General features: G+C 52.3%; 1 protein-coding gene across 4 annotated transcripts in view; it reads left to right on the forward strand.

Annotated features, from left to right (window-relative positions):
• Positions 1-25,968, forward strand: part of DGKZ (diacylglycerol kinase zeta) — a 101,695-nt gene that overhangs the window by 10,924 nt on the left and 64,803 nt on the right. The window contains exon 1 of one of the 4 annotated variants that reach the window (XM_054025896.1): positions 3,999-4,120. The exons of 1 other annotated variant lie outside the window; for it this stretch is intronic. Coding sequence is in view for 1 of the 3 variants with exons in the window: in XM_054025901.1 (XP_053881876.1) it covers positions 9,853-10,010 (158 nt within the window). In the remaining 2 variants the exon portion in view is untranslated. Of the gene's footprint in view, positions 1-3,998; positions 4,121-9,669; positions 10,011-25,968 lie in introns of those variants that run through there. 2 more of the 4 variants (XM_054025901.1, XM_054025899.1) reach the window with 2 other exon arrangements.

A 25,968-nucleotide genomic window follows, 5' to 3' on the forward strand; every position in this document is an offset into this window, starting at 1 on the left:
GCCTGCTAGCCTTTTAATCACATTAATCGGCTGCACAGAACTACCTAATCAAATTCCCAATTATTCCCACCAAGCTGTGGCTGCAGCTCCTTGACAGAGCCATCCATCTATGCTTCCCTCTGTGCATCTGGGAGAAAGGGAGTGCTGCTGCAAGAGGCTGACGCTCACTGGCACTGCTGTGGCAAAGCTCATGCTTCTGGAGTCCCAGCTGGGTACCGCTGTGGGGAAGCTCACACTGCCAGAGTCTCAGCTATGCTCTGACAGGAAGGCCTAGGTAAACTATTTGCTCCTTGTAGTTCAGATCTCTGAAGAATTTGGGGAGGTGTCCCTGACTCCCTGTGTTTCCTTTGTTCCACGTAGGTAGATGGATTCACTTGCTAATGTGTTCTCCTTCCACCTGCCCTGCTCTAGCTAGAATCCTATCCGTGGGACTGAGGAAGCGGAAAAAAATCCAGCCTGTGCTGTGTGTCAGGGACTCACTTGGCACACTTACTGCTCTGGAACTCAGTCAGCTTTTTGACCAAGAGTTTGTTCCCCTCTCAGGAGCTGCATAGAGCTAGGCAGGTGCTTCCTGGGCTCAGCAGTCTGAGAGCTCCCAGGCAGGGGCCTCATTTCAGAAAAATGTCGTGCCAAAGTTGTGTCAGAATACAGAACATATGTGATATTATATCGTGAAAAGATGGGAGAAGTGGAAGACCTAATGGAGCATATAGACCTCTGAAAAGTCTGGGGAGGGCAACTCCCATAGGAAACGAGGCCCCTGCTCCCAAATGTATGGGGGTAGGAACTGATAGCCCCATTTCCTCCATGTAGGTGCAGGCTGTTTGACACTGAGTGTAGCCCAGGTCCTGGCTTGGGAAGGGCTGGCATGAGTGAGTTAAGTTGCTCTAAGAGGCAGGTGTGAAGCAAAGAGCTCACTGGGGCTGGAATATGCTGACTCCCTGCCCTCAGCCCTCCCTGCTGCTGGTCACGGTGCAGCCCAACTTTGGGAGTGCAGCAGGTTCAGTCTTATTGGAGGAGGTGCGGTGTGAGTGTTGGTCAGCCTTTCCAGGGAGTCTCCTCTTTCCAGCTCTGCACCCAGGGAGTTAGGGGGCTTGATTTTCATGAGCGATCCCTCTTCCCACCAGGCTGTACCCTGCCCTGGGCATGGTGGTTGTTGTAGCTCTAGGGGCTCAGCTCCCAGCCGGGGATGCAGCTCTGAGGAGGGGCAAGCGAGGCTCCAGAGGTGACCATAGGTGCTGGAACTGTGGGGGGAGGGTTGCTGCACCCCCTGGCTTGAAGTGGGTTCCATTCTATACAGGGTTTACAGTTTGGTTCAATGGCTATCAGCACCCCCACTATACAAATTGTTCCAGCGCCCTGGAGGCGGCGGGCTGCGACCGAGCCTGGCTGTGTGGAGGGCAGGCACGTGCCATTCCCAGCACCCTGCTCTAGCCCAGTCCTCTCCTCTTCCCTCCGCGACGCGTTCCCTGTGCACGCTCAGTATGTGTGCCGTGCGGTGGAGAACCTTGTGCCATCTTCTGGCAGGCTTCTGGAAGTACAGTACCATAATGGCTGGCCGGGGAGTGCTGGGGCAAAGAGATCCCCTCTCAGGGCTGCTACGAACTGCCCTGGGTCTGCTGCTTGGTAGGGGAGAGTCAGTTAGCAATTTCAGGTCCTCCCACTTGGGTGTTAGTGACACAGGGATGCAGCCTGTCTGTGCTTCCCCGAGTTTTCTTGGGGCAGTGTCTGTGAGCGGATAAATAAATGTGAAGGCTCCAGCATGGCATTGGGGAGCACAGGCCACTGGCTGCACAGAGGCAGGAGATCACTATGCAGCTCCCCCCCACCCTGGACATGGACTCAGTGTGGAGGCTGCACCCAAGCCTGACACAGCACAAGGACTGGGCCTGCCCCAGAAACATGCCCCCTCCTCCATGCCACATGCACCATGTGTGGGCAGGCAGGCTCAGCAAGTCAGGATCCAAGTGTGGAGGGACTTACTGTGTGGGGATCCCGCTGTGAGTTGAGAGGGTTCTGTGTGGGGCAATCTGGGTGTGGGCAGCTCTGGGTGCGGGGGGATCTGGATGCACAGGGCCTTGTTGGGGGGTTCTGGGTGCAACGGTAATGGGACTCTGCAGGGAGGTCCAGGTGAAGATGGTTGGGACTCAGCGGTGGGGTCTGGGTGTGGGGGTGGGATAGAGCTTGGCAGGCGGGTCTGGGTGTGAGAGGGGTCAGGGGGGTCCAGATGCTGGGGGAGTGTGGCTCAGTGGGGTGGGGATCCAGGTATGGCTGATTGGGGCTCGGTGGGGTGGGGATCTGGGTGCGGGTGGCTCGTCGGAGTGGTCCACGTGCAGGGGGAGTGGGGCTCATCGCAGAGGTTCTGAGTGTGGGGGGTTGAGGATCGGTGGGAGGGTGTGGGTATGAGGGGTTCTGGATGCACAGGGGTTGGGTGGATGGGGGACCAGCTCCCTGTACAGGCATCCCTCCCCCTGCAGCTGCGGAGTGATGGGTGCAGGAATCAGGGTTGGGGTGGTGGTGGTGCTGGGGGGGGGGAAGCCTGCAGAGCTTCCTGCAGCTGGGGAAGAAATCTGGGGGTGGGGGAAGAGGAAGTCCCATCCTCCTCAGCTCAGCCAGGACTAGCAACTGAGCCAAGCAGGGTAGGGAGCCAAGTCTTCCCCAGTCCTGCCGCCTGCACCACAGTGATTTACCTCTCTGCTGGCTGCCGTGGGTGCCCGAAACATACTGGTGGGGAGGGTCACATGACTGCTCTTGTGGCTTCCCTGTCAGAAAGTCATTTTTCTGCAGGGAAGCAAAGAAATCTGCGGGGGACATAAATTCTGCGTGTGCGCAGTGGCACAGAATTCCCCCAGGAGTACACCTTGTCACTGTATTCAGCAAGTATGGGCTGTGTTGAACCTCTGGGGCATGTCTGGTGAGATCTAACGGTTTCCTAAAGCCTGAGCAGATTCAGACTAAGCTGAGTATCCATGTGCTTTTAAAAGTGCTCATTCTTGTCTAGCTCCCACCACATTACACCGGGCGGTCTTGCTTTTCCCCTGCTGACGCAGGTGGTGGCTGTGAGTTTCAGGAATGTTCAGTCATCATAATAGACATGTTCAGACATATCAGTCTCATAACATAATGTGCGTTTCCCATTTCCACAAGGTCTGTAGCTTGTTTACCCGGCTTCCTTCTGAACTGCCACTGCTAGAAACTGTCTCAGTGTCAGTTAGTGCTGTTTTGGAGTGAGAATGGGGTAGCAGCAATAAGACGGACTTCGTGACAGCTCTGAATTTTTCCGTGTACTGGACCTTTAAATATCTCAGGTCTCTCTCTGCCTGTCTTGAGCAGCTGCCATTTTATGTGACTGTATGATGGGGGTGGGGGTGAGAGACACTCTATATTCTGCCATGGAGACTTTACTCTTGTGCTTTCTTGTTTTGTTGATCTGTTAATTTGTGATGACGTTTACTGGATCTGAAAGATGCTTGGATCCCACTGGTGGGTGCGATATAAGAACCTGGATAGATGAAATGTTCCCAAGCCTGGGGAATACAACTGTCCCTACAGCATGTATTGTGTGTTACTTGCAGTGTCTGAGTCAATCCTGAGTCCAGGCAGGAGGCGGCCTGGGGTGCCATTCAGTGCATTTGCTACTGAGGCTGCCTCTTTTGAGGTGTCTGGCTGATCTGAGGTGCTTTGCCCTTGGGGGACTGATTTCTCTGTCCCAGAGTCCTATGCACCAGCGCTTGTTTCCTCTTGCCTAAGCTGGAGTAGAGGCTTCTTTGGACAGGCTTCTGGGCATCCCAGCTCTGCAAAGGAACTTAGCTTGTGGTGTGGGCTGTCCGGGGCTGGAGCATTGTTTAGCGAGGTGCAGCAACAGCTTTAGCTGTGCTTTCAGGAAGTGCAGAAAGAGGAACCAGGTGAAGAGAATGAACAAAGCCACTAGTCCCCTACGATTCTGATGGCAGAGAGCTGGCAAGGACCTACCCGTGGAATGACTCCAAAACTCAACCACAGGGAGAAGCAGGAGAGTGGACGCAGGGTACAGTGAGGAGCACCTGCCTGCACTGCAGCAGATGTGGCGGCACCAGTCATGGGACGTCCCCCAAAGCCTATCAGAGGCCACAGATACAAGGTACCCCCTGTGCCTGGGTCTCTGCTAGTTTTCTCTTGCTTGTTGGGCTGATGCCCTCTGCTTCTAGTGCCTACAGCAGCCACTTATATCTTACCTTGAGGGGAAGGTTTCTTTGGGGCTTGCCATGTTCCCAGATCCTTGCCTGTAATCCCCTTCCCTTATCCCAGTGCCTGTGGTAGGGTATTGAGATTTCCTGGCTCTAACATTCAATGGGTGTCTATGCACGTAGTCAGTTTGTTCCTGCATCTGATTCCATTAGCACATGGAGCGTGTGGTGAGTCCTGCTAGGGAAAGGGCTGGGGGAGAGGGTCATAAGACTGTCTGCCCCTCCCCCGAGTCTGCTGGAAATGGGTTGTGGATGAGGCTCCTTAACTCCTGCCTAGAAAAGGTTGTGGAGACACCTAGGACTAAGCATTTCCCTGCGGTGCCTGGCCCACAATGACAACCCCCCCAGATCTCTAGTAGGGGATCTTCCCCTTCCAGCCTTTACACACTGAGCCCTCAGCCTGACTTTGCCTGGTTCAGGGGGAGACACTGAGCTCACAGGGCCCCACCTCACTTCCAAAGTTACTTTCTTTCTGTGCAAAAAGGATTGGCAGCTTCCATCGCCAGGAAACAGGTTTCCTTGGTGAAATCAACATCTCCATTATTAAACATAACTCAAAAACTTCGGTGTGTCCTCAGAGATGTCGATCTGTGGAGCAGGCCGGCACGTGCAAAGCTTTCAATTAGGACTGTCAATTAATCGCAGTTAACTCACGCAATGAACTCAAAAAAATTAATGGCGATTAAGAAAATTAATGGCAATTAATAGCACTGTTAAACAATCTAATACCAATTGAAATTTATTAAATATTTTTGGTTGTTTTTCTACATTTTCAAATACATTGATTTCTATGACAACCCAGAATACAAAGTGTACAGTGCTCACTTCGTATTTATTTTTATTACAAATATTTGCACTGTAAAAAATGAAAGAAATAGTATTTTTCAATTCCCCTCATACAAGTACTGTAGTGCAATCTCTTTATTGTGAAAGTGTAACTTACAAATGTGTATATATATTTTTGTTTCATAACTACACATTGTTTTATTTTTGAATGCATTTTTTGTACATAATTCTACATTTGTAAGTTCAACTTTCATAATAAAGAGATAGCACTACAGTACTTGTCTGAGGGGAATTGAAAAATACTATTTTTTTTGTTTTTTACAGTGCAAATATTTGTAATTAAAAATAAATATAAAGGGAGCACTGTGCACTTTGTATTCTGTGTTGTAATTGAACTCAATATATTTGAAAATGTAGAAAACACCCAAAAATATTTAAATAAATGGTATTCTATTATTAATAGTGTGATTAATTTTTTTAATCCTTGACAGCCCTACTTTCTATTTCAAAATCTGCGAGGAAAACATTTGAGCACCTGGGGGGAAATAGAGAGCCCTTCGAAGTGTGGAATAAGCTTGACGCTGACTTGGAAATGTATAGAGGGGATTAAACCCAAGTCCACTGTACAGCCCTATCCTGGGGAGATGCTGTCTCCAGCTCTGTAGCAACCCCGTGGTCTGCGTCTGACCTTTTAGTAGCATTCCTACTGCTTGTTCTGACAATTGAGCGTTATAGGCTTGAATTGTGGGTGTGTGAGTGAGGCAGCAAAAGGAAGGGGCTTGGAGCCTGAGAGGTTGTGAGGGTAGGAGATGCTGAGGGAGGGCTGTCTGGGGGAATGATAGTTTCTGAGGCAGGTATGTGAGCTCAGCCCACGTCTCTCCCTGGGGTAAGAATTAGCTGGGCTGCTCTCTCATTCCCAACCACCAAGGAGATGGGGAGGGATTTTTACTCTGAATAAAATGCAGTGACCTGAATTCAGTAATATTGGAGAATGTACTGAGGGGAGTTTCCAGCAAGCTCCTGGGCTGCCCTGAGATCCTGCTCCCACGAGCTTAGGTGCAGAACGGGAGGATGCCTGTTTGGCTACTAGCCCACCCTGTGTGTGTGGTGTTGCTGCCCATTCTTCCACAGAAAACAGGAGCATGTGGCTAGGGCTGGCTAAGCAGCAGGTAACAATCCTGCATGACTTAACAAGTCTTTCTAGCCATACAGAACAGGAGACACTGCAGTTCAGAACTTGTGCACAGGATATTGCCAGAGCTTGGTGCAAAGGGAGCAAATAGTGTTGGAGAGCAGAGCATGGTGAGTAATATAATTTTACAGCTCCATGTTTCTTGCAAAGATCTTGCCATTTAGCAAGTATGATATGGCCACAACATGTGCTAGGCTAGAGAATACTGGCGGTGGGGAAATAGTGCTCACTGTTTGTCACAGGAACATATTGCAACCTGTGTGGTGGTTTGGACAAGGAAATAAGCAACCCGCCTGGCTTCTGCCTTTACTGGAATCATCTGCCTGCTGAGGAACTTGAGAACTAATTTGTCCAGTTCTCTGTTTGACACATGGGGGATAAAGAGAGAAGTGGACAGGGAGCATGGGGTAGCTTTTAAGGAGAGGAACTTGAAAGCTGCCGGACAGTCGCTGCCGTGTCTCTGGGGCTTTCCTGAATTTATATGTGCCAAGGGAGCTGATTTTAGGGCCTAAGCAGCTGTTGGGGACACACCCAGGGAAAATTCAGATGGTTCCTCTGGGGAGATGCACAGTCAAGAATCTGGTCTCACTTTCCCCTTGCTTTGATTTTAGTATCATCGTTATCTGTATCCAGAGGCCCTAATCAGCATTGGGCATCATTGAGCTGGACTCTGCGTTAACACAATGCTGCCCAGAAGGGCTCACAGTCCAATTTTAAACAGGATGCTACAGTGAGTGTAACAAAAGAGGGAAGGGGAAGCTCTCGTTTTTGAGTTGGGCAGCAGCTTCCTGCTAGCATGAGAGTGGGAGTGTGAGCGACACTACTTTACTTCCTGAGCTGACAGGCTGACTGGGAGGGGGCTCGGCACATACAGGCCCCCTGCACTCTAAGGTGCTGAACACACAGTTGAGGGTCTGGATCTCTTGTGTTTTAATTCTGGCCCTGACAGTGGTGCCCTACATGATCTTGGGCAGGTCTCTTCCCCTCTCTGCCTCTGTTTTCCCATCTGTAACATGGGGGGCATGGTCCTGACCCTCTTGGCAGAGGGATTGTGAGGCTTCAAGAGTTAGTAGTGTCTGCAGAGAATTTTAACTATGGGAGGTTGTCACGGGGTTTGTGCCATTCACTGCTAGGGCACCTCTTTGTGGCTCGCCACTGGTTTGACACCTTTTCTTGTGGTTTCTCTGCCCTTTGTCCCAGTCCTTCACTCTGGGGTCTCTCTCACACTCCACACACTTCAGCGCTTCCTCTTCATCGCTTGGCCCTCCGGCCAGGTCACTATAGTTTTCCCCCTTTCAGAGTATCAGTCTCTGTAAACAAACTGCCTCAGGCAATCTTCAAAGTCCAGTGCCTTATCTGTGCCACTCCCGCAGCAACTGGTAGGGAACCCAGTCCCACCTTCTACACTGGGTTCCAGCCTAGGGACCCTACACTCAGCAGCTAAGATCCAGATAGTTTCAGCCTTGCTGTTGTTTCCCTTAGGCTTCTTCCTACTCCTTTCTCTCAACCCTGAGAGTGACTGCTGACTCTCTCCCCCTGGAGCAGTCCCTTTCTGCTCTCCTCTTTCTGCCTAGCTGGGCTTCAGATTCAATGAGGGTTGTATATCCAGCGTATATCTCACTCGGTGCAGCCCATCCTGGCAGGTAGATCCTTCTGAGCCATTTTAACTCCTTCAGGGGTGGTGTGGGGTGAACACCCCATCACAGAAGTACTGGATAAGTGGTAAGTACTAGTCCTTCTCCTCCTCCTCCCTTTGCTGTGTAAACACTTTGGGCCTCCACACACCTTGCTATGGCCCATAGGCCAATAACGGAAGTAGACACAGGAATCAGGCATGGGGTGGCCCTTGGGACAGGTCCTGAAACATCCTTGCCCCTCCAGGTACACTGTGAGCTGGAATGGGTTCATTTCAAAGCTACCTACTCCTATTGATAGCAGCTCCCATTCCAGTAAGGCTTCACCACTTAAGCATCTACCAGTGTGGCTATCAGCGTCTTGCTGTGTGAGTTGCTTGCAGGCTACTGATCCAAAGGTGAGCAGCAGCAGCTTCCCATGGGGGAACCAAGTCTATGGAATGAGGATGTCCCTGGATAACACTTTCTTGCTGCCTGGTAAATTGGGAGGTCTTGCTAAAGCATTTCTGGGACATGGACAGCCAGCTGAAGCCAAGGTGGCATTCAGACAGAGAATGGATGAGATTGGAGCTCAGCCTCTGACTTGCTTGGGGTGATGGTGACCAGGTAGCCTGAAATCTAGGATATCAACAGGGCACTACAGCAAGGAAGTTCATACAGCTAGAGTCACAGATGGCATTGACTGGCAGTGCTGTGTGGAAACTTGTGCTACTGGAGTCCTAGTTAACTCTTCCTTAACCAGAATGACACCATCCTCATTCTAATGTGGATCAGTGGCATTGAGTTTTGTTTCTGTGAGGCAGCTTTTTGGCTAAGAGGTGTTAACTGTTGTCATATGAGGTTGATTTGGTGTCAGATAATGTAAGGCTTCTTTAATGTACTAAGACAAATAAGGAGTTGAGACAATTGCATGAAAGTGAAAGGGCTGGCAGGATGTGGCTTTGCTGCAGATGAACCAATCCAAACATAACTAAGGCACTACCGAGAAAGTCTTTGTGCTGGCACCAACAAGGCACTGCTCTGAGGAAGCTCACAGCAGTAGAATCTTAATTCAAGCTAAACAGGGTCAGTTCTGGTCAGTATTTAGATGGCAGTCCTCCAAAGAACATCCCCAGGGTGTTGGTGCTTCAGCAGGTGGCACTATATGCACAGTCAGCACCAAACTAGTCTCCCTGCCCTGTGCAGGAGCCATATTTTGGATGAGCCATACCGGCGAGGTCATGAAGGATCCCACAGAGCTCTTTCCCCAGGGTCTCAGTCAAATCCCCCTGCAGTTTTCTCTGGCTAGAGTCATTTCCCTCCCTTCCTGCCCTACGCTGGTATGCGCTGGTCCTCCAGAGTCGGATGCCCAGTGCCCCGGGGAACTGTCCAGCGTGGAAGCGGGCGGTGCCGCTGAGCGCAGAGGCGGGCGGAGGGAGCGGGGGCCGGCCGGGCACGACAGAGTTGCGTGGGGCTCTGAGCTCCCTCCAGCAGCTCGCTGGGCCTGAGGGGCCCGACCCGAAAGCGGCGGCCCCAGAGCGGGGCTGTCCCCTCCCCGGGGGCTCTGCACCGGCTGCCCCCGCGCCGCATCGCCCCCTTTGCAGCGCGGTCCCGCCTGGAGGCGCGGGAGGCAGGAGCGGGCCCCGCCGGCTGGCTGCAGTGTGGGGCTCAGACGGCAGGTGGGGCTGCCGGCCTGGCGTTGCGGCGCGGAGGCAGCTGCGCGGGCAGCTATCGGGGTCCTCGGGCGCTACCTTGTGCGACTCAGCGCTGCTCTTCCTGCATCGCTCCGGCTGCCCGCTGGGACGCGCCCGCGGCTGGGGCCCGGCGGGGCATGAGCCAGGCTGCCGGCGGGGGTGGGGCGTGCTGTGCTTTCCCAGCCCCTGGGCCAGGCGGGGGGCCGGGCCGTCTCCGGCGCGCTCCTGCCGCGGCACCGCATGGGCAGGTGGCCCCCGCTGACCGCCGGCACCCACGGGTATGACAGGGGCTCCCGGCGGCAGGTGAGTGCAGAGCCCCTGGGCCGGGTCCGCCACGGGTCATGGAGCCGCAGGAGCAGGAGGGGTGCGCGGGGGCCGGCGCCTCCACCTCCCCGTCCTCCACCAGCTCGGAGATCTCGCTGGAGCCGGAGAAGGGCCCCGCGCTGGGGCGAAGGCACAGCAACAAGAGATTCACGGGGCTCAGGATCTTCGGGCGCAGGTGAGCGGCGAGGGAGCAGCGTGCCCTTGTGGCAACTGGGGCGTGCGGCAGGTAGCCAGGGGCTACAATGTTCGCGGCCAGACTGTCCCCGGGGCCGCTTGCCTGCAGCTGTGTCTTAATGTGGGCTCTGGTTCAGGATCCTGGGCACCCTAGCCTGGCTTGCCCTAACACAGGTGCCTGTTGTGCTGGTGCACAGAGCTCGCTCCTTCTAAGCTCTGGTCTTAGGGTCAACACTTAAGTTTTGTGGGTATAGCTATGTCACTTACGAGGGGAAATAAATCATGCCCCTAAGCAGTGCAGCAGTGCCTGCAGAAGCCCTAGCCAAGTTATACCAGCGGAAAGGAACTTTTTGCCAGTATAGCTTATTTCATTTTGGGAACTGGCTTGAGCTATGCTGTCAAAAAAACTCTTGCTGGTGTAAGCTGCATCTCTGCTAGAAGGGTTTGTTAATATAGCTATGGTTTTCTAATATAGACAAGGCCCAAGTCTTTACTGTGTATTCCTGATGCTGCAACTTGCAGGGTGGGAGATATGTAGATTTTGGAGAGAACAAACTACAGTTTAGCATTTCCAAAGAACTTCACAAGTCAGGCACAACACCTCTTCCCCTTCCCTCATGCTTGCCATTGGACTTCTTTATTTTGCTGCTTACTATATGGTTAAACTTTGGAACTCACTGCTGCAATATACTATTGAGTCAGAAAAAGAAAAAAACTACTAGTATAACAACAGCAGTGACACTGGCTTTTGTACAAGCACAAGGGGTATTGATCCTCGTACTTCAGGGCATCAGTTGATCACTAGGTGGGGTCATCAAGAAATCAGAGGGTATAGTGTCATGAAACTAGCTTCTGGCTGTTGGAAATAGAAGAGGAGGCTACATGGACCATTGGTCTGTTTTTTTGCTGTGGTGAGAGGTGATATGAGGCAAGAAACTCCCTATTATTCATACTCCGTCCATTTCCCCTAGACACATCTTTCCCTTGCTCCTGGGGCCCTCAGATAATACTGTTCACCCTCTGGTGAGCGAACTTGAGCTGTGTTGTTGCTGGTTCACACTTCCTGCTGTTTGCTGATTCCTGTAGAATTTAGACTATATGCTTCTTTGGAGCAGGGACCATGTCTTTGTATTGTTTGTGTATGTACAGTACCAAGTACAATGGGGACCTGATCCTGACTGGAGCCTCTGGGTGCTAATGTAATAGAAATTCTAAATAATCAGATCGGGAATTGTCCCCCGCAAAACTAGTGGAAGAGGTTCTACATGTGGGCTTATGTGGAGAGTCTAGCAGCCCTAGATATAAAGCCCCTGTCTCATCCTCTCCTTAAATTGCACTGGATCAGCCCGCCTTGGAGGTCTGAGAGGAAGCAGGACTGTTCATAGATAATAAGGCCAGAAGGGACCATTGTGGCCATCTAGCCTGACTAACACAGGCCATAGAACTTCCCCTAAATAATTCCTGGAGCAGAGCTTTTATAAAAACACCCAGTCTTGATTTAAGCATTGTCAGTGATGAAGAATTCACCATGACCCTTGGTAAATTGTTCCAATGGTTAATTACCTTCACTGTTTAAAAATAAAAATAAAAAAATAAAACACAAATTTTCATTATTTCCAGTCTCTTATCCAGTTAGAGATAAGAGCACAGCTGGACTGGAGACAGAGCTTGGCTATTGAAGAGGTGTGTTGGGCGTGGCATCCCAGGAGTCGGTATTAGGGACAGTATGCATCCCAGATGAACAGAGAGGCACATATCAGCTGGGTTGGGGTATGGAGACTGGTGACCAGAAGGAGCTGTTTCTTCAGGTTCCCTGTTGCCCCAGTGTTTGTGACTTGACTTACTGCTTGTGGGGCAGGGGGATCTCCAGACCAGGAAGGGTTGGGTCTCTTAGGGTATGTCTGCACTGTCGGGGGGAAAAAAATCCATAGCAGCGAGTCTCAGAGCCCAGGTCAATTGGCTCGGGCTTGTGCTACAAGGCTCAAAATGGCAGTATAGATACCTATAGTATAGTATAGATCAGAGGTTCTCAAACTGTGGTCCACGAGCTCCATTCAGGTGGTCCGCAGATAGTTCCCTTTAAGGTGTGTGCCTGGGCAGCCGCACATGAAAGAATGAAGGGCTACCCACCTAATTACTGGAGCTGCGTAGGTGTGGCTCCACTAATTAGGTGCCTGGACCCTAGAGAAGATGTAAGGTGAGGTGGTGGCCTTGTGGAGAATAGGGGGTAGGTGGGAGGGGGCAGTGAGGTGAGAAGAGGGGGTGGGGGGAATTTGGGATGTGCAGGGCTGCGGTGGCCAGAGAAAGAGGCAACTTTCCCCAGCTCCAAGTCTGCAGCTGCTGGGGAGAGACCCCCCTTCTTCCCAGCCCCAGCTCGAGGGCTGCCACAGCAGGAGAGAGAGGGCACATCCATTGCATTAGAAAGGTAAAACTACTGGTATTAAAATATGAGTTGTGTGCTTTTATTTATAGAACAAAAAAAAGTTTATTATTAAGGTTTTTTCACATAGCACTTTTATCCAAAGCACTTTACAATAGTTAGCTAATGGTACAAGCAACATTTGGAAAGATCATTAAGTGGTCCGCCAAGACCCTCAGCAATTTTCAAGTGGTCTGTGGGGAAAAAAAAGTTTGAGAACCACTGGTATAGATACCTATACTGCTATTTTGAGCTCTGTAGTGTGAGCCTGAGTCAGTTGACCCGGGCTCTGAGTTTCGCTGCCGAGAGTTGTTAGGTTTTGTTTTTGTTTTGTTTTTTTTTGCAATGTAGCTGTAGGAGCAGGCACCATGTCTTCCTCTGTATCTTGTGCTCCTTTCTCCTTCATCTCACTGGGCCACATTCCATCCTTCTGCTAAGGAGCTGCTCTTCAGAAAGAGATTTGAGCTCTCTACTTCCTCTTTGTGCAAGTAGCGTCAGTACCACTCGCTTTGATGGGGAGTGTGGGAAGGGGCTGTGTAGGTATGGGCACCTGGCAAACAGGGTCAGGCTGCTGTCGCGGATTCTGTGCGTCACACATGTACCCTCACTGGGCTGAGCAGGGAGCTCTGTGGGGAGGCTGATGGTGTGGATAGGAGCAGGCCATAATTTCAGTCCTAGAGACGTAATTAGAGGCTCCTGCCCACAAGAGAGCGGCCTAGTGTCTGATTAGGCAGTGAACAATATGCAATGGCAAAGGACTGGACCAGATGTTGTGGTGAGAGCTGGCTGAGTCTGTGTGTAATCACACTGGTCAGTGTGGAGGCTGCACTGTGCTCTGTATGGTGGGTGTTACTAAGTGGTCACCTGTATGGTAAGTGTTACTAAGCGGTTGCTAGTCTGTTCACACATTGCAAAATAATTCAAGGTAATGTGTGGTGAATAAGTGTGAATCAAATACACCTTGTTCCTGCCCTCCTGGCCTCTGCTATTCCAGTCCTGGGCAGCCCATATACAGCTCTGACAATGCCCCTTGATCTTGACATACCCACTCCCCACACCCTGCTATTCCAGTCCTGGGACATCTCCACAACTGAAGCTGCTGACTGTATGAGGGGAGTATGTGAGGGTTATTTTTCCTGGTAATGTCAGAAGTTTTGAGGCAGGTGCAGAATCTTAAAGGTTAAGAGCCTGGCTAAGCCGTGAAGTGCCCTGGGGATGAGCTGGACACAAGGGTGATGGGGTTGGTGATGTATTTGGACTCTTAGTGAGCACTGTTTCCTTTGAATCTCTGAATGTAAGTTGAGTAAAGGGAAACTGGGAATCATCCTCCCCCACAGCTCTCTTTCCTGCAGATATGGGACTCTGACTTCTCTGGTTTGTTTCTGCATTCTCAGAGCTGACTGGGTAACAGCTCCTTTTCTCTCTGGGTGTGACAGAACAATCCTGCAGCCCCTGGGAGACATAGGAAATGAGTGACATCTGCCCCCCGCAGAGCATTAAGCCTGCAAGCCTACCAGGCAATGATTGTGATGTCCCCATGGCTGTGAGGCTCTGGGGTGCTTGCTTGTACTCCATTTTCCTTGCCTACAAGCCCTGTGTGCTGCTTCCTCCCCCGTCACCCACCTGAATTTGTCAGATTTCCAGTGTTTGCCCCATTCCTCTTCAGCCTTAATGCTTTGGGGCATTAGCTCATTGTTCAGTGTTCTGGAGACTGTTTGATTCCCATCCTCCAGTCAGGAGTCCCCCTCTTTGCTCTCTCTCCCATTCCAGCCCTTATATTGATATGAGCAGGCCTGACATGTTGCCAAGGTGACTCCATCGCAAGGCTGGCTCTAAGCAGAGGGTGAGTGGCAGAGTGGGAGCTGCTTCCTTCTGCTCCGGTTTCAGATTTGGTGGCAGAGGCTGGCACAGTGCATGATGCCATCTCTGTCCTTCTCCCAAGATTAGATAGTGTCTCTCCCCCCCTTCCCAAGGGGGTACGTGTCCTTGAGAGTATATATACTGCAGTTTTAAGTGCAGCATTATCTGTAGGGAGAGTAAACTGTGTGTGTTGGGGTTGTCTGTGTGGACTCCTTGGTGATGAGGAGGATGGGAGTGTCACACAGGACAGTATAGAACAGGGGTCGGCAACCTATGGCACGCAAGCTGATTTTGAGTGGCACGCAGCTCCCCTGATGCGGTCCCGGCCCCCTGTCCACCGCCCACCGCTCTCCCCTGTGGGGGCAGGAGGCAGAAGCTTGGTTCTGCGGCAGCCAAGCTTCCCCCCTCCCCCGCTTCTTCCCCCAGCGTGGTGCTTTCCTGCCCCTCCTCCTCTCCTTCCCTGGCCAATCAGCTGATGGCCCTAGCGAGGGGGAGGGGGAAGAGTGGCAGCGTGCACAGAGCTCTGTAGAGGAGGCAGAGAGAGGTAGGGACGGAGCCTGGGGGAAGGGGGTGGAACAGGGCATATCCCTTCCAACCCCCTGCCATAAGCCGTTCAGGGCAGGGGGCTGGGAGCACCCCTACGAGCCGAGCACCCCAGCCCTCTGCCCTGACCCCCCCACACACTCAGCCTTCTGCCCTGCACCCCCCACAGCCCCTAGCCCTCTGATCTGAACCCCCCCACACACACCCCAGCCTTCTGCCCTGAACCCTCTCCCCCAGCCCTCTGCCCTGACCCCTGAAACACCCACCCCCAGGTCTGAGGTCCCGGCCGCAGGCCCTACTCAGCCCGCTGCCGGCCTAGGTGAAGAGAACCCCAGGCTGGTGGCATAAGATCAGCATTTTAATTTAATTTTAAATGACGCGTCTTAAACATTTTGAAAACCTTGTTTACTTTACATACAATAGTTTAGTTATATAATATAACTTCTAAAAATGTTAAAATGCATTACTGGCACGCGAAACCTTAAATTAGAGTGAATAAATGAAGACTCAGCACACCACTTCTGAAAGGTTGCCTACCCCTGGTATAGAAGGAGGCAGGGTGTGTGTGTGTGTGGGGGTGGGGGGTGGGGGGGAAGGACGTCCTGCATACTCATGACGTTGTACTATCCAGCATTGCTGGAATCTCCAGTCCAGCTATCTGGTGGCTGTATCCTTTCTTGTACCTCTTCTTTCAGCAGAAGCACCATGCTGGAGGGGTAGGTTGTTCCCCTGTGGATGGGGATGATTTAGATACATCACTTAAGAATCTCAGTCATGGGCACTGCAGAAAAATATAGGGTAGTTAGAATTCAATCTGGGCCTTGGAGAAAGGGAAAGTCCTTGTACAGTGATCCTTGGGGTGGGGTGTGAGTACCGGGTAGAACATCACCTGTGAGCTGCTTCAGTTGCTATGCAAGTGGCTCCCATGTGAATTTCAGAGTGGCAAGTGGGCTTGAGTCCCACCTGATTGGGAGTGAGGTGAGGCTGGCATTTAGTGTATTAGGGGCAGTGTTTTGGGGAGGGATAATACTGGACAGTCTTTATCCCTGGTATGCACTTCCTTCTAACAGTGATTGTCTGAGAAGCGTACACCTCCCTTAGGCTGGAACGTGGCCAGCACATGGGGGTTAAATCCACAGGGACCTTTTGTGACCACAGTTGATCAGGAATTTGGGTTTATGTCCTGTCTGAAAGATGTCCCCTCCAGCATCACAATGCTCCCTAGCGTTTGGGTTCAGTCCTCGCTTATATAGGAGGGCGCCCCCTGCTGAGTTGTCCACACCACTCTCTGGAGCACCTGACTGCTCCTTGAAAGACTCCCATCCTAGCACTGCCCAGACCTGATATTGCTCACTGTAGCTTGAGCTGATGAGATTGTAGCCTCAGGTGACCTGGCGACCGCCTTCTCGCATTCAATCAGGTAAGCAGTGAGTACGTGGAACTACAGGCAATACTGTGTAGGAGAGACTGAGCCAATGCCAGCCCCCCTGCCCTTTGCCTGGCATGTGCCTTCGCCAGCAATGCATGCCCCAGATACCCGCCCACCCAAATAGCTGACACCTGATGTGTCATCGCTACCTCACTGCAATGGAATCCTGTGAGCATTGGCCTGCTAAACCCAGGGTTGTGAGTTCAGTCCTAGAGGGGGCCACCTAGGGATCTGGGGCAAAATCAGTATTTGGTCCTGCTAGTGAAGGCAGGGGGCTGGACTTGATGACCTTTCAGGGTCCCTTCCAACTCTATGAGATAGGTATATCTCCATATATTAGTAACCACACTCACGTCTCATAAAAATGCAGTGTCACTGGAGGGGCAACAAATCCAAACGGTGAGGGCATTCTCTCTGCTTCCTACTCTTTTCTCTGGGATCCAGAGTGGGCATCAGTGGCATGTGATGCCTGTGAACTTGGTGCCACCTCTAATAAAGTGCTCCCTGAAGAGCTGGGAATGGGCCTGGTAGGCGGAAGAGGCGGTGGCACTGGCTTTCTCTGAAAGCCACAATTGCAGCAAGTTAGGTTCATGCATTCTGAGAACAGGCTTATTTCTGTATCCTGTAATTGCCTTAAAGGGAGGCTCCGGAATTGATACAGACAAGCACACAGTGCATGCATCCGGGCCCCAGGTGGGCAATATTTTAATAGGGCTGATGAAGAGGTTGGAGCTGATCAGATGATAAGGAATTTAATCCCCACCACCTTTCTGGCTACCCCACTCCTCATGTTGTAAGTGAGCAGTCAGAATGAAGTCCCTCCCACGTGGGGGGAGGGGTGCATGTGATGGGGATTAAATCCTTTCCTAACCTTCCTTGCCCTATAGGTGAGCAGTTGAAATAGGGCCCCATCCATGGAGTGTAATGGGTTCTTTGTGAGAGGAGGTAAATAGGGTGATCAGACCAAACACTGAGAATTATAAACCATGGGGATGTTAATGATCAGCAGTGATGGCGGTACGAGCCCCAGTCCAGGCTTGTAGATGGAGCTGCCAGCTAGCTTGTGGTATGAATCTGGCTGAGCTCCTTCCCTTGGCACTGTGCTGTCACACTGTGACCCTGGGAACAGGGTGAGAGGAGCAGTTACGCTAGGGAAGGTCTGTGGGGTGAGGCAGTGTGCTGGCAAACATGAAACCAAAGCAAGCTCCCGCCTACGCCTCTCTGAGGTGTTACTCAGTTTGGGGACTTGGCGTCTCTTTATTTCATGTATGTGCGGAGGTGGGTGAGAGGAGCCTCTGACAGCCTCTGCTGGGCTGTCTCCTCCTGCCCCGGTTCCCCTTGCACTAACTGTATTGTTCACGGTCCTCTTTAATTGGCCACCTTTCTGTACGTGAACTCATCTAAATCTGCTACCAAATTTTCAGTCTGTTGCTCTTGTCACAAACCAAGGGGCCTTGCCGCAGAATATGGGCCCAGTTTGCTGCGGAGTAGTACATGGGGCCTTGTGTATATCTCCATGCTGTTGCCACGGAAAAGCAGCTAATGGTGCAGGGACCTTGCAGTGGACTGGTTCCAGGAACCAAGAGACCTGTATGGCAGGGGTTCTCAAACTGGGGGTTGGAACCCCTCGGGGGTCATGAGGTTATTATTTGGGGGGTCGCGAGCTGTCAGCCTCCACCCCAAACCCCGCTTTGCCTCCAGCATTTACAGTGATGTTACAAATTAAAAACACTTTTTTTTATATATTTAAGGGGGGGGGTGCACTCAGAGGCTTGGGGAAAGGGGTCACCAGAACAAAAGTTTGAGAATCAATGCTGTATGGAGATCAGACAGCCATGGGGATGACCTAGAATTTAAAGATTAAAGCCTGCAAACTGCTGTGATCCAAGCAGAGCACCCATCAAGAATTCAACGCAGGAGTCCCACAGGGACTTCAGCGACAGCTGTTCCTGGATGTGGCTCTTGAGCAGGGGCTGGGAAAAGACACCTCCCTCCCCACACACATACTAGCTGGGGTCCCAGAAGCCACCCATGGTGAACCCTTCAACCTCGGGTTCTTCCCGTTCCTTTCACTTCACAGATAATGAGCATGGTCAGGGAAAAGGGAAGAAGGGCTTTGCTGTTTGCGTGCCTGTGCAGGAGCCAGTGCTTGGGCTGCTGAGCTGAGCTGCATCTGCAGGAGTTTCGGACAGCTGCTCCTCTCCTGCTGACACTTCTGTTTGGTTGTGGGGGAGGTGACAAGCTACAGCTCCTGCTTGTGCTGCCCTGCAGAGGTCAGAGCAGTGGGCTGTCTGTGTCTCCATGCTTGCTGCTGTGGAGAAGGAAGGCAGGTCTCCTAATCTGATTAGGCGCCAGAGTGTGCCTTCCAGGAAACTCTGTAATCCGGTCAAGGGGACAAGAGACCCAGGGGAGGGCTACAAACCCCTTTGTCCTGGGGGAGTGGGCCCTTCATTAGAGTGCAGAGGGGAACATTCAGGGCCATCCTTACCCATACGCAAAGAACACAGCTGTGTAAGGCACCAGGAAATTTGGGGCACCAAATTGCTCCAAACTTCGTGGTGCCCTACGCAGCTGCATGCTGCTCCAGCGGCCAGCCCGATCCCCAGCTGGCTGAGCTGCCCAGGAAAGCCGCCCCCATCCTTGCTCCGCCTCTTCCCCATGGTCCCCGTCCCTGCTCCGCCCCAGCCCTGCCCCCACTCCACCCCTTCCACAAAGCCCCTGCTCCGCCCTGCCTCTTCCCACCCTGCCCCGCCCCTTCCCCTGAGGACTGCAGCAGGGGTCGGGCGTGCCCTGCACCCATGGGGTGGTGGGAAATGGAGCGACCCAGCCCGCTCATGCAACCAGTGAGTGCTAGGGGGGCAGTTCCCCCTCCACCTGAGACTGGGAGCCAGGGGAGCAGAGCAGAGCCGTCTGGGGCTGGGCACATCATTTCCCGCTGCCCCGTGAGTGCGGGGTTGGGCCCGCCCTGCAATCACCGGGCGGCAGGAAGTTGAACGACCTGGCCCCAACCTGCTCTGTGCTGCCGGCTCATGCTGGGGGGCGGTTCCCCCCTACTCTCCAAGCCTGCTCCTCCCTCCCTCCCCCCCCCATGGAGACCTGGGGACACGTTCCCCACCCCCAATGGAGGGGCTGCATAGGGCACCAAAATGGCTAGGGACGGCCCTGGGAACATTTCTGCCTGGGCCTGTTTCTCATTTCAGGGGCATTGGCAACTTGTTGGATATTGGTGATGTGGGCCCTCTTTGGGGGCTAGAGGCACTTGGGTTGGTACGGGCCATGTCAGGAGGGGTTCTGGGCATTGGAGTTGTGGGTATGGGCCCTATTGGGGCACAAATGCTGGGTGTCAGGCCAGCAATGGGCCCTGGCAGCAGGGACAGAGGGCCCTGGCAAGGAGGGCAGGAGCTCAGGCAGAGAGAGGGAGAAGAAGTGCTAGGAACAGGAATGATGGAGTGATTAAGGGTCCCTGGTTGGTGGGGGTGAAGAGGTGCTGGGCATTGTGCGGGCAGGGGCATTGGAAATAGTGGGGGAGGAGGGAGCAGCATTGGGTGTTGGTGGACTGGATGCAGGCCCGAACAGAGCGACAGGCAGAGGTTCTGAGGATTAGCAGAATGGGCAGAAGTGCTTGGTATCAGCGAAGAGGGGGCAGACGCTCTGGGGACAGTAGTGGGGTCAAATGCATGTGGTGAGGTGTTGTGAATTGGTTGGGCAGGCCTGGGCCCTGTCAGGAAGTAAAAACACTGAGTTGTGAGGAGCTGGACAGGGCCTGTCAGTGGGGAGAACAGAGGTTCTGTCAGAGGGTGATATGGCTCTGGAAGGAGGGCAGAGATACTGAGTTAGGGCTGGTCTCTTGTGTTGTAATGCAGAGGAGCAGACAGGCTCTCCTGAGACCTGCTGAAGCCTCTAAATATAGCTTCCTTGGCCCTCTGGTTTCATTTGCTGCTGTTCCCAGGTCACCCCTTGAGATGACTCTCAGGAGCCTGTTCTCAAGCATGCACTTGCTGGCTCCTGTGGTGAGAGGGTTGGAGGCTGTTACCTCCTCAAGGTCATTGATTCCAGTGCAGCACAGGTCAGTGGTGAACATCCTTGTCATCTGACGCTGTCAGGCTCTGTACAGCCTCAAATGGGCATGTGTCTGCATTGCACAGTCCAGCACCTCTGGTGGGCCTCATTAGCCCCAGTCCATAGTCTTAGCAAAGAAACCAGATAGGTTTTGGGACGTGAATGCCCTTCGTACCCCTACAGCTGGTCCTTCCAGGACGCGACTGAAACACATTGGCAGGATGCGGTGTATCCCACAATTCTGTGGCTATTAAATTCACCCCTAGCCACAGAACTGTGTCCTGGAATCTCTGCTTTTAAATAAATAAATAGTTTCTAGCCGTGGTGGTGGTGAAGGAAACCTCAGAAAGGTGAACCCAGGGTAACCAATGCAGCATTGTCTTCCTGAGCTTGTAGAGGGCCTGAAACAATAGCCCCGAGAGAAGTGAACTGTTCTTTCATCTAATGGGCTTGTTATAGGGTGGCCCTGCCTGGAGCACCCTCCTATGACATGCCCCTGCATGACAGGCATGCCTGCCTCAGTTTCCCCCCTATGGTGGCCCGATAACTTCACTTCAGGCTTTTTTGTCTCAATGCTACACCTCGATGGGGTTGGATAATTTAAAACAATATAGTCCAAAAGTCCATAACAAAAGTCCCACACACACAGGCTGTTTCTCACCCCAGTACAAGCAGTCATTAAAACTCAGGACATCTTGTGTGTGGTATGTGGAGCAATGAGGGACTAGTGCCTTCAACCACGCCCAGACTTTCAGTCGTCCCTGTCTGTATGCGGATGACCTCTTTCCCCTTCCCCCTCACCGTTCCCAGTGGAGTGCAGTCCTGCTATTTTCAGAAGAAACCCCCGGAGCATCCTCCCTCATTTCCCTTGCCTTTCCCAAGTCCTCTGGGTCCAGCTGTCTAGCTCCAAGAGCCAGCAGGCATCTCCCGCTGCTGTTCCCAGCCTTCATCCCTCTCCAGCCTTCTCTGGCCTTGGCTCTCTGGCTCAGGAAGGACAGCTGGCTAGCCTCTCCCTGGCTTCCTCCCTCCCTCCCCCCCCCCCACCTTTTCAGCCTCCCAGCCCTGGCTTTGGGTCTATAAGATCAGCCAATTAGCCCTCTGCTTTAATTCTTGATGATAATTCCTTCGTCTTTGCTGGGAGCACCTGCAAAGCTTTCCCTAGAAACCTCCTCCAGTCTCCTCCTCACTGCTCTGATTCACCGGATGTCACTCCCGACCTTTTTTTAGCCCCCAGGTGCTGCCCCACCTTCTTAATTGACCAAACTGGGAGCACCCGTTTTGGCACAGGAGGACTGGACATGCTTCCTTTACAGGGGCCAGCCACTCTGTGATAGGACTGTAACGCTACAGCAAGATGAGTCTGTGGCCTAGTGAAAGTGTGGGGACAGTGAAAATTATACTGAATTCAACATCAAAACAAGCTGCAGCGATCGTTAGACACTTTCACACTTTCCAGCATGGATCGGAAGTAGCTGTAGAATGCTGAGACTTTCTGCAGTAAGATCCCTAGATCCTTCAGTGGAGTTTGGATCTGACTAAGGAGAAAGTTGGGTGTGTGGGAAGCCTGCTTCCTATTCTGTCTGGGGAGAAATAGAGGCCTCCATCTCCTGGGCTCTGAGTCAGGCATCTTTCATGAGGCCAAAATTCAGCTAATAAGTTAAATTCTGCCTGGTCATGCTGTGCAGGTGGCCACTGCCTCACTCAGGGGAGCTGAAAGCCAGTGTCCGGTGGGAGAAAGAAATGGGAAACAGAGGCTTTTTTCTCCCTCCCCTCCCTGAATTGGATATATTCAGCGAGACACTGATGTGAAATGCCTGCATTCAGTTTATACTTCATTGGCTTGACAAGCTATACAAACACAGCCAGTGTGTAACGGAGGTGGAGCTCTCAGGTCAGTGTCACAGATGGCATGATCTGCGTAGGGCAGGGCTTCACCCTCTGTTGGGGGTTAATGCCCAGTGATAGGTAGCTCAGTGTCATCTCCACAACTCTTCCTTGTCCAGGGCCCAGCTCCTCCTTGTTGCTTTTTTATTCTTTTTTTGTCCGTGATCATTTGGGGACTTTCTGGCTCCTTCGTGTGCGGACACACTGTGAGTCTCTCCCTGTTATGCTGGTTGAAGTTGCTTCTTGCTAGGTTTGAAATGTGCTTTGTGACTCAGTTTCCACCTCTGGTTTATGATCACAGGTTCTGCATCTGATGAGTCTGTCCATAGGTTTGCACCTCTCCCTGCAATGAGGGATCTGCTGGGGTGAGAGATCCTTGCAGGCAACCGTAGTTATTTGTCCATCCCTATGATTTGGATGTTGGTCTGGTACATAGAGCATCATTCACCTTTGGGAGAGGTTGTATGCTCTCCTGGTTGGGAGGTGAGACCTGACCATGATACTATAGGACTGAAGCATGGTTTTGTTTGAATTTAGTCAAACATCCCAGATTAATCCCCACCAACTGCTCACGCAGTCACATGTGCTTTCTGTGTGCCCTGCAGAACATTCCCTGCTGTCAGTAATGGTCACTAAGCAGAGTAGTTTAAAAGCTCAGCAAACTATTCATGGAGCAGCAGCTAATGGCAAACTTGAGTCACAATGCGAAGGTGGTCACAACCCCACATTTGGGTGTGTTCCAATAAGTGCTGCCCTGACACCATCCCCTAGGGGCATAGAAATCCGGTCCAGGTTCATTTTTCCTCACACTCCAGGGGCTTCATCCCAGGTCCATTTCAAGGGGGCACAGGATGCTAGGTTCATCTCTTCCCAGGACGGCTATTTGGGGGCAGTCCTGGTCTTGGAAACCAAGTCTGTGCTGGAAGTTACATGAGTCCATGGGCTTCTGTCCCAGGAAGCTAACAAAGCACCTCACTGCAAAGGGGTTTCCCCTACTGTGGTGCAGCTTGTCTCCACGGGAAGTGCTGGTGCCACAAACAGCCTGTTGTTCACCCGCTGCTGGAACTCTAGTGTGACAGATGGCCCAGGTGCAGTTCCACCGTGTGTATCCAGTAGAGTTGATGCTCCAGCTCTTGAAGTCTCCCTTCCCCTTCCTCCTAGGTCACATCTCCCCCTCCTTCTCCTGAAGTCTAGGTCAGGAGCCCAGGGGAGCCTGGAGCTGAATTCTCATCTCCCCCTAGGGGAGGTTGTCTGGCTCCATTGGTGGGGTGAAGAATCTCAACCCTAATCAACCCTGAAATTCTCAAGGAGCAGGGGTCCATGCAGATGCTGGTTGGGACCCACTTTCCCCATGTAGCCCTCAGGGGAAGGGGAATGTGCTGGCTGCTTTGTGTGAAAGTTGTCTCAATCGGATTATTTGTATCTTATCTTCTAGTCAGTGTCATCAATGACCAGTGCCTTGAGTTGCCCTGATTCTGCTGTAAGCCTCTTACTGCAAAACCTGGGGTCACCATTAAAAAGCACATCACACCAAGGAGCATTGCTGCAGGCAGTTGGCAACCAGCTGACTGTGTTAAAACATGGGAGGTTCTCCATGGATTTTGCCCCCCTTAGGGGCTGGCAGATGGCAGGATTAAGGGGCTGCTCCACTGGTATGGGGTCCCTCCGTGACTTTCTTTGAGCGTTGAACTGGGATCTGTCTTACTGGGGCATTAACACAGTAGCATCCCTCTCAGCCAGCTCCTAATCAGGGAGGAGATGAGATCCAGCAATCCTTCCTCTCCTCTGTGGAGCAGTAGATCCACCCAGTGTAGGGGACAGCAGAGCTTAGGCCAGGGGCTCAGACACACTTGCTGGGCTGGTTCCTTGCTTTTGTGCTCTTGTGGTGGATGCTGGCGGACATAGGCCTGCTTGTGTCATTGCTCCTCCAGACCCAGCTAACTCCACTTGTAAATCCATCTGCCTTTCTACCTATCTAGGTACTTGGTAGTCCTTGTAACTGCAGTAATCCCCCTCCCCCAACAAACACACCCATCCTCTCTTGCTGTCCCATGTTTTCCAGGTGCATGTGACAAGAGCTCCTTTCTTGTGATCTTCCCCATGAGCGTCCCCCTCTCCCCTTCAATAGGGGGCACGGTTACCAGGGGCACAGTGCCATCAGATAGGTGATCATGTGGTTATTAGATCAGTGGGAGAAACACATGGAAGCTCCCTGGCTGTGGGACCTCTGTGGGACAGGCAGGATGCTGGCTCTAGGAGCTGCTGGTGTCCTACGGTGAGGGCTGGTGGGCTGCCCAAGAGAGAGGCTGGGATGTATGACTGGGTTGGCCTGTGTGGTACATGGGGAGGAGCAGCAGGGCAATTCAAGTTTCACATTTAAGATGGGCAACACTGCAGTCCTGCGACCCCCTCAAGCTGTGCTTGGGGTTGCCTTATAAACCTTGTTTCAAGGATGTGTCATTCAGCTGGAGCTTGGAATCAGAGCTGTGAGTCCAGGTAGGGGCTTTTTATAGACAGTTATTCATTGGTGACTTGGGTGCTGTGTGTACATCTCATCACTGCCCTGCACGCCGCCTCTAGGAAGTAAAGGAGGACATCACACCTTTTGTCTTAAGCTGCCAGCAAGGACCCAATTGTACAGGTGCCTGACACCAGGCCGTCACCTGCCTGAAAACTTTGACTGTAATTTGAATACTGTGGAGAGCAGGCAGCAGGCTAAATGGGCCCCTTTTCACCTCTAGTTTCTGTGGTGACTAACTCACTGCACACACAGGCCGCTCATTTGGTTTGGATTTGAATTGCTGACCGAAAGCCAAGTAAGCCATTCCCACTGCCCCGTCGCCTGGTCGGAAGTGCGACTGCTTTTCCCTAAGGCTGGTCTCCAGAGGTTGAGCTGTGGTGGAATTCAGGGTGCAAATATCTTGGCTCCTGTTTTCCCAGCTGCCCTGACTAAACAAGGCTTTGTGCTGGTTCATGCAAAGTTTGTCAGGTGCCTCAATCATTTATTTGAAATTCAAATCAATAGCTGTGACTAGCAGCCAAGGTGTTGGAGTGAGGGCTGCCAAGGGACAGGAACCAGTGTGGTGCAATGGGCGGGGGAGGGGAGCACAGTTCCTTCTGTTAGATCAACCACCTAACTCTCTCCTCCCTCAGCCTTGCTGACAAATATCTGGGTCACACACAGGCAGTGATTGAAGCACATTGACACAGACCCATGCACTCTTGCTGCTGGGAGGGCAGTGCTGCCACCTGGTGGTGAAAGTCAGCTGCTGCATCTATTCTGTTGTCTGAGTTGAGCCTACAGGTGCTGTGAATCAGTGGAAGAGGATATAGAAGAGATATGGTCTAATTTCCCCCCACCCTTGCCGTTCCTGAGGTCCCCACAGTGTTTCCAGGGGTGCAGGAATTAGAGATGTGACCTGAAGGACATCCTGTCCTCCTGGCCAGAGGCTGAGGGGTCCCATGCAGAGGGTCAGTAGTGCAAATTTTCTAACTTTGCCCCATGTGTTTTGGGCTTGGTGGCTGAATGGCTATGGGCATAAACCGGCTCTGCTGCCCACTTACCAGGATAGTCCCAGCTGATGGCAGTAGCGGCCTGAGTGCTGTTTGGTCTTTGCTGGCTGTAAAATGGAAACGGAGGTCTTTCCCTTCCCACCATGGTGTGGCCTTTTATTGTATTTAAAATTAATTTAGTAATGTGGTATTACACCCAAGGCACAGGTCTGGGCTCCAATGACATGTTGCTGGCATTAAGCTGCTGGAGTG

The sequence above is a fragment of the Malaclemys terrapin genome, chromosome 4, assembly GCF_027887155.1.
Source record: "Malaclemys terrapin pileata isolate rMalTer1 chromosome 4, rMalTer1.hap1, whole genome shotgun sequence".
NCBI lineage: Eukaryota > Metazoa > Chordata > Testudines > Emydidae > Malaclemys > Malaclemys terrapin.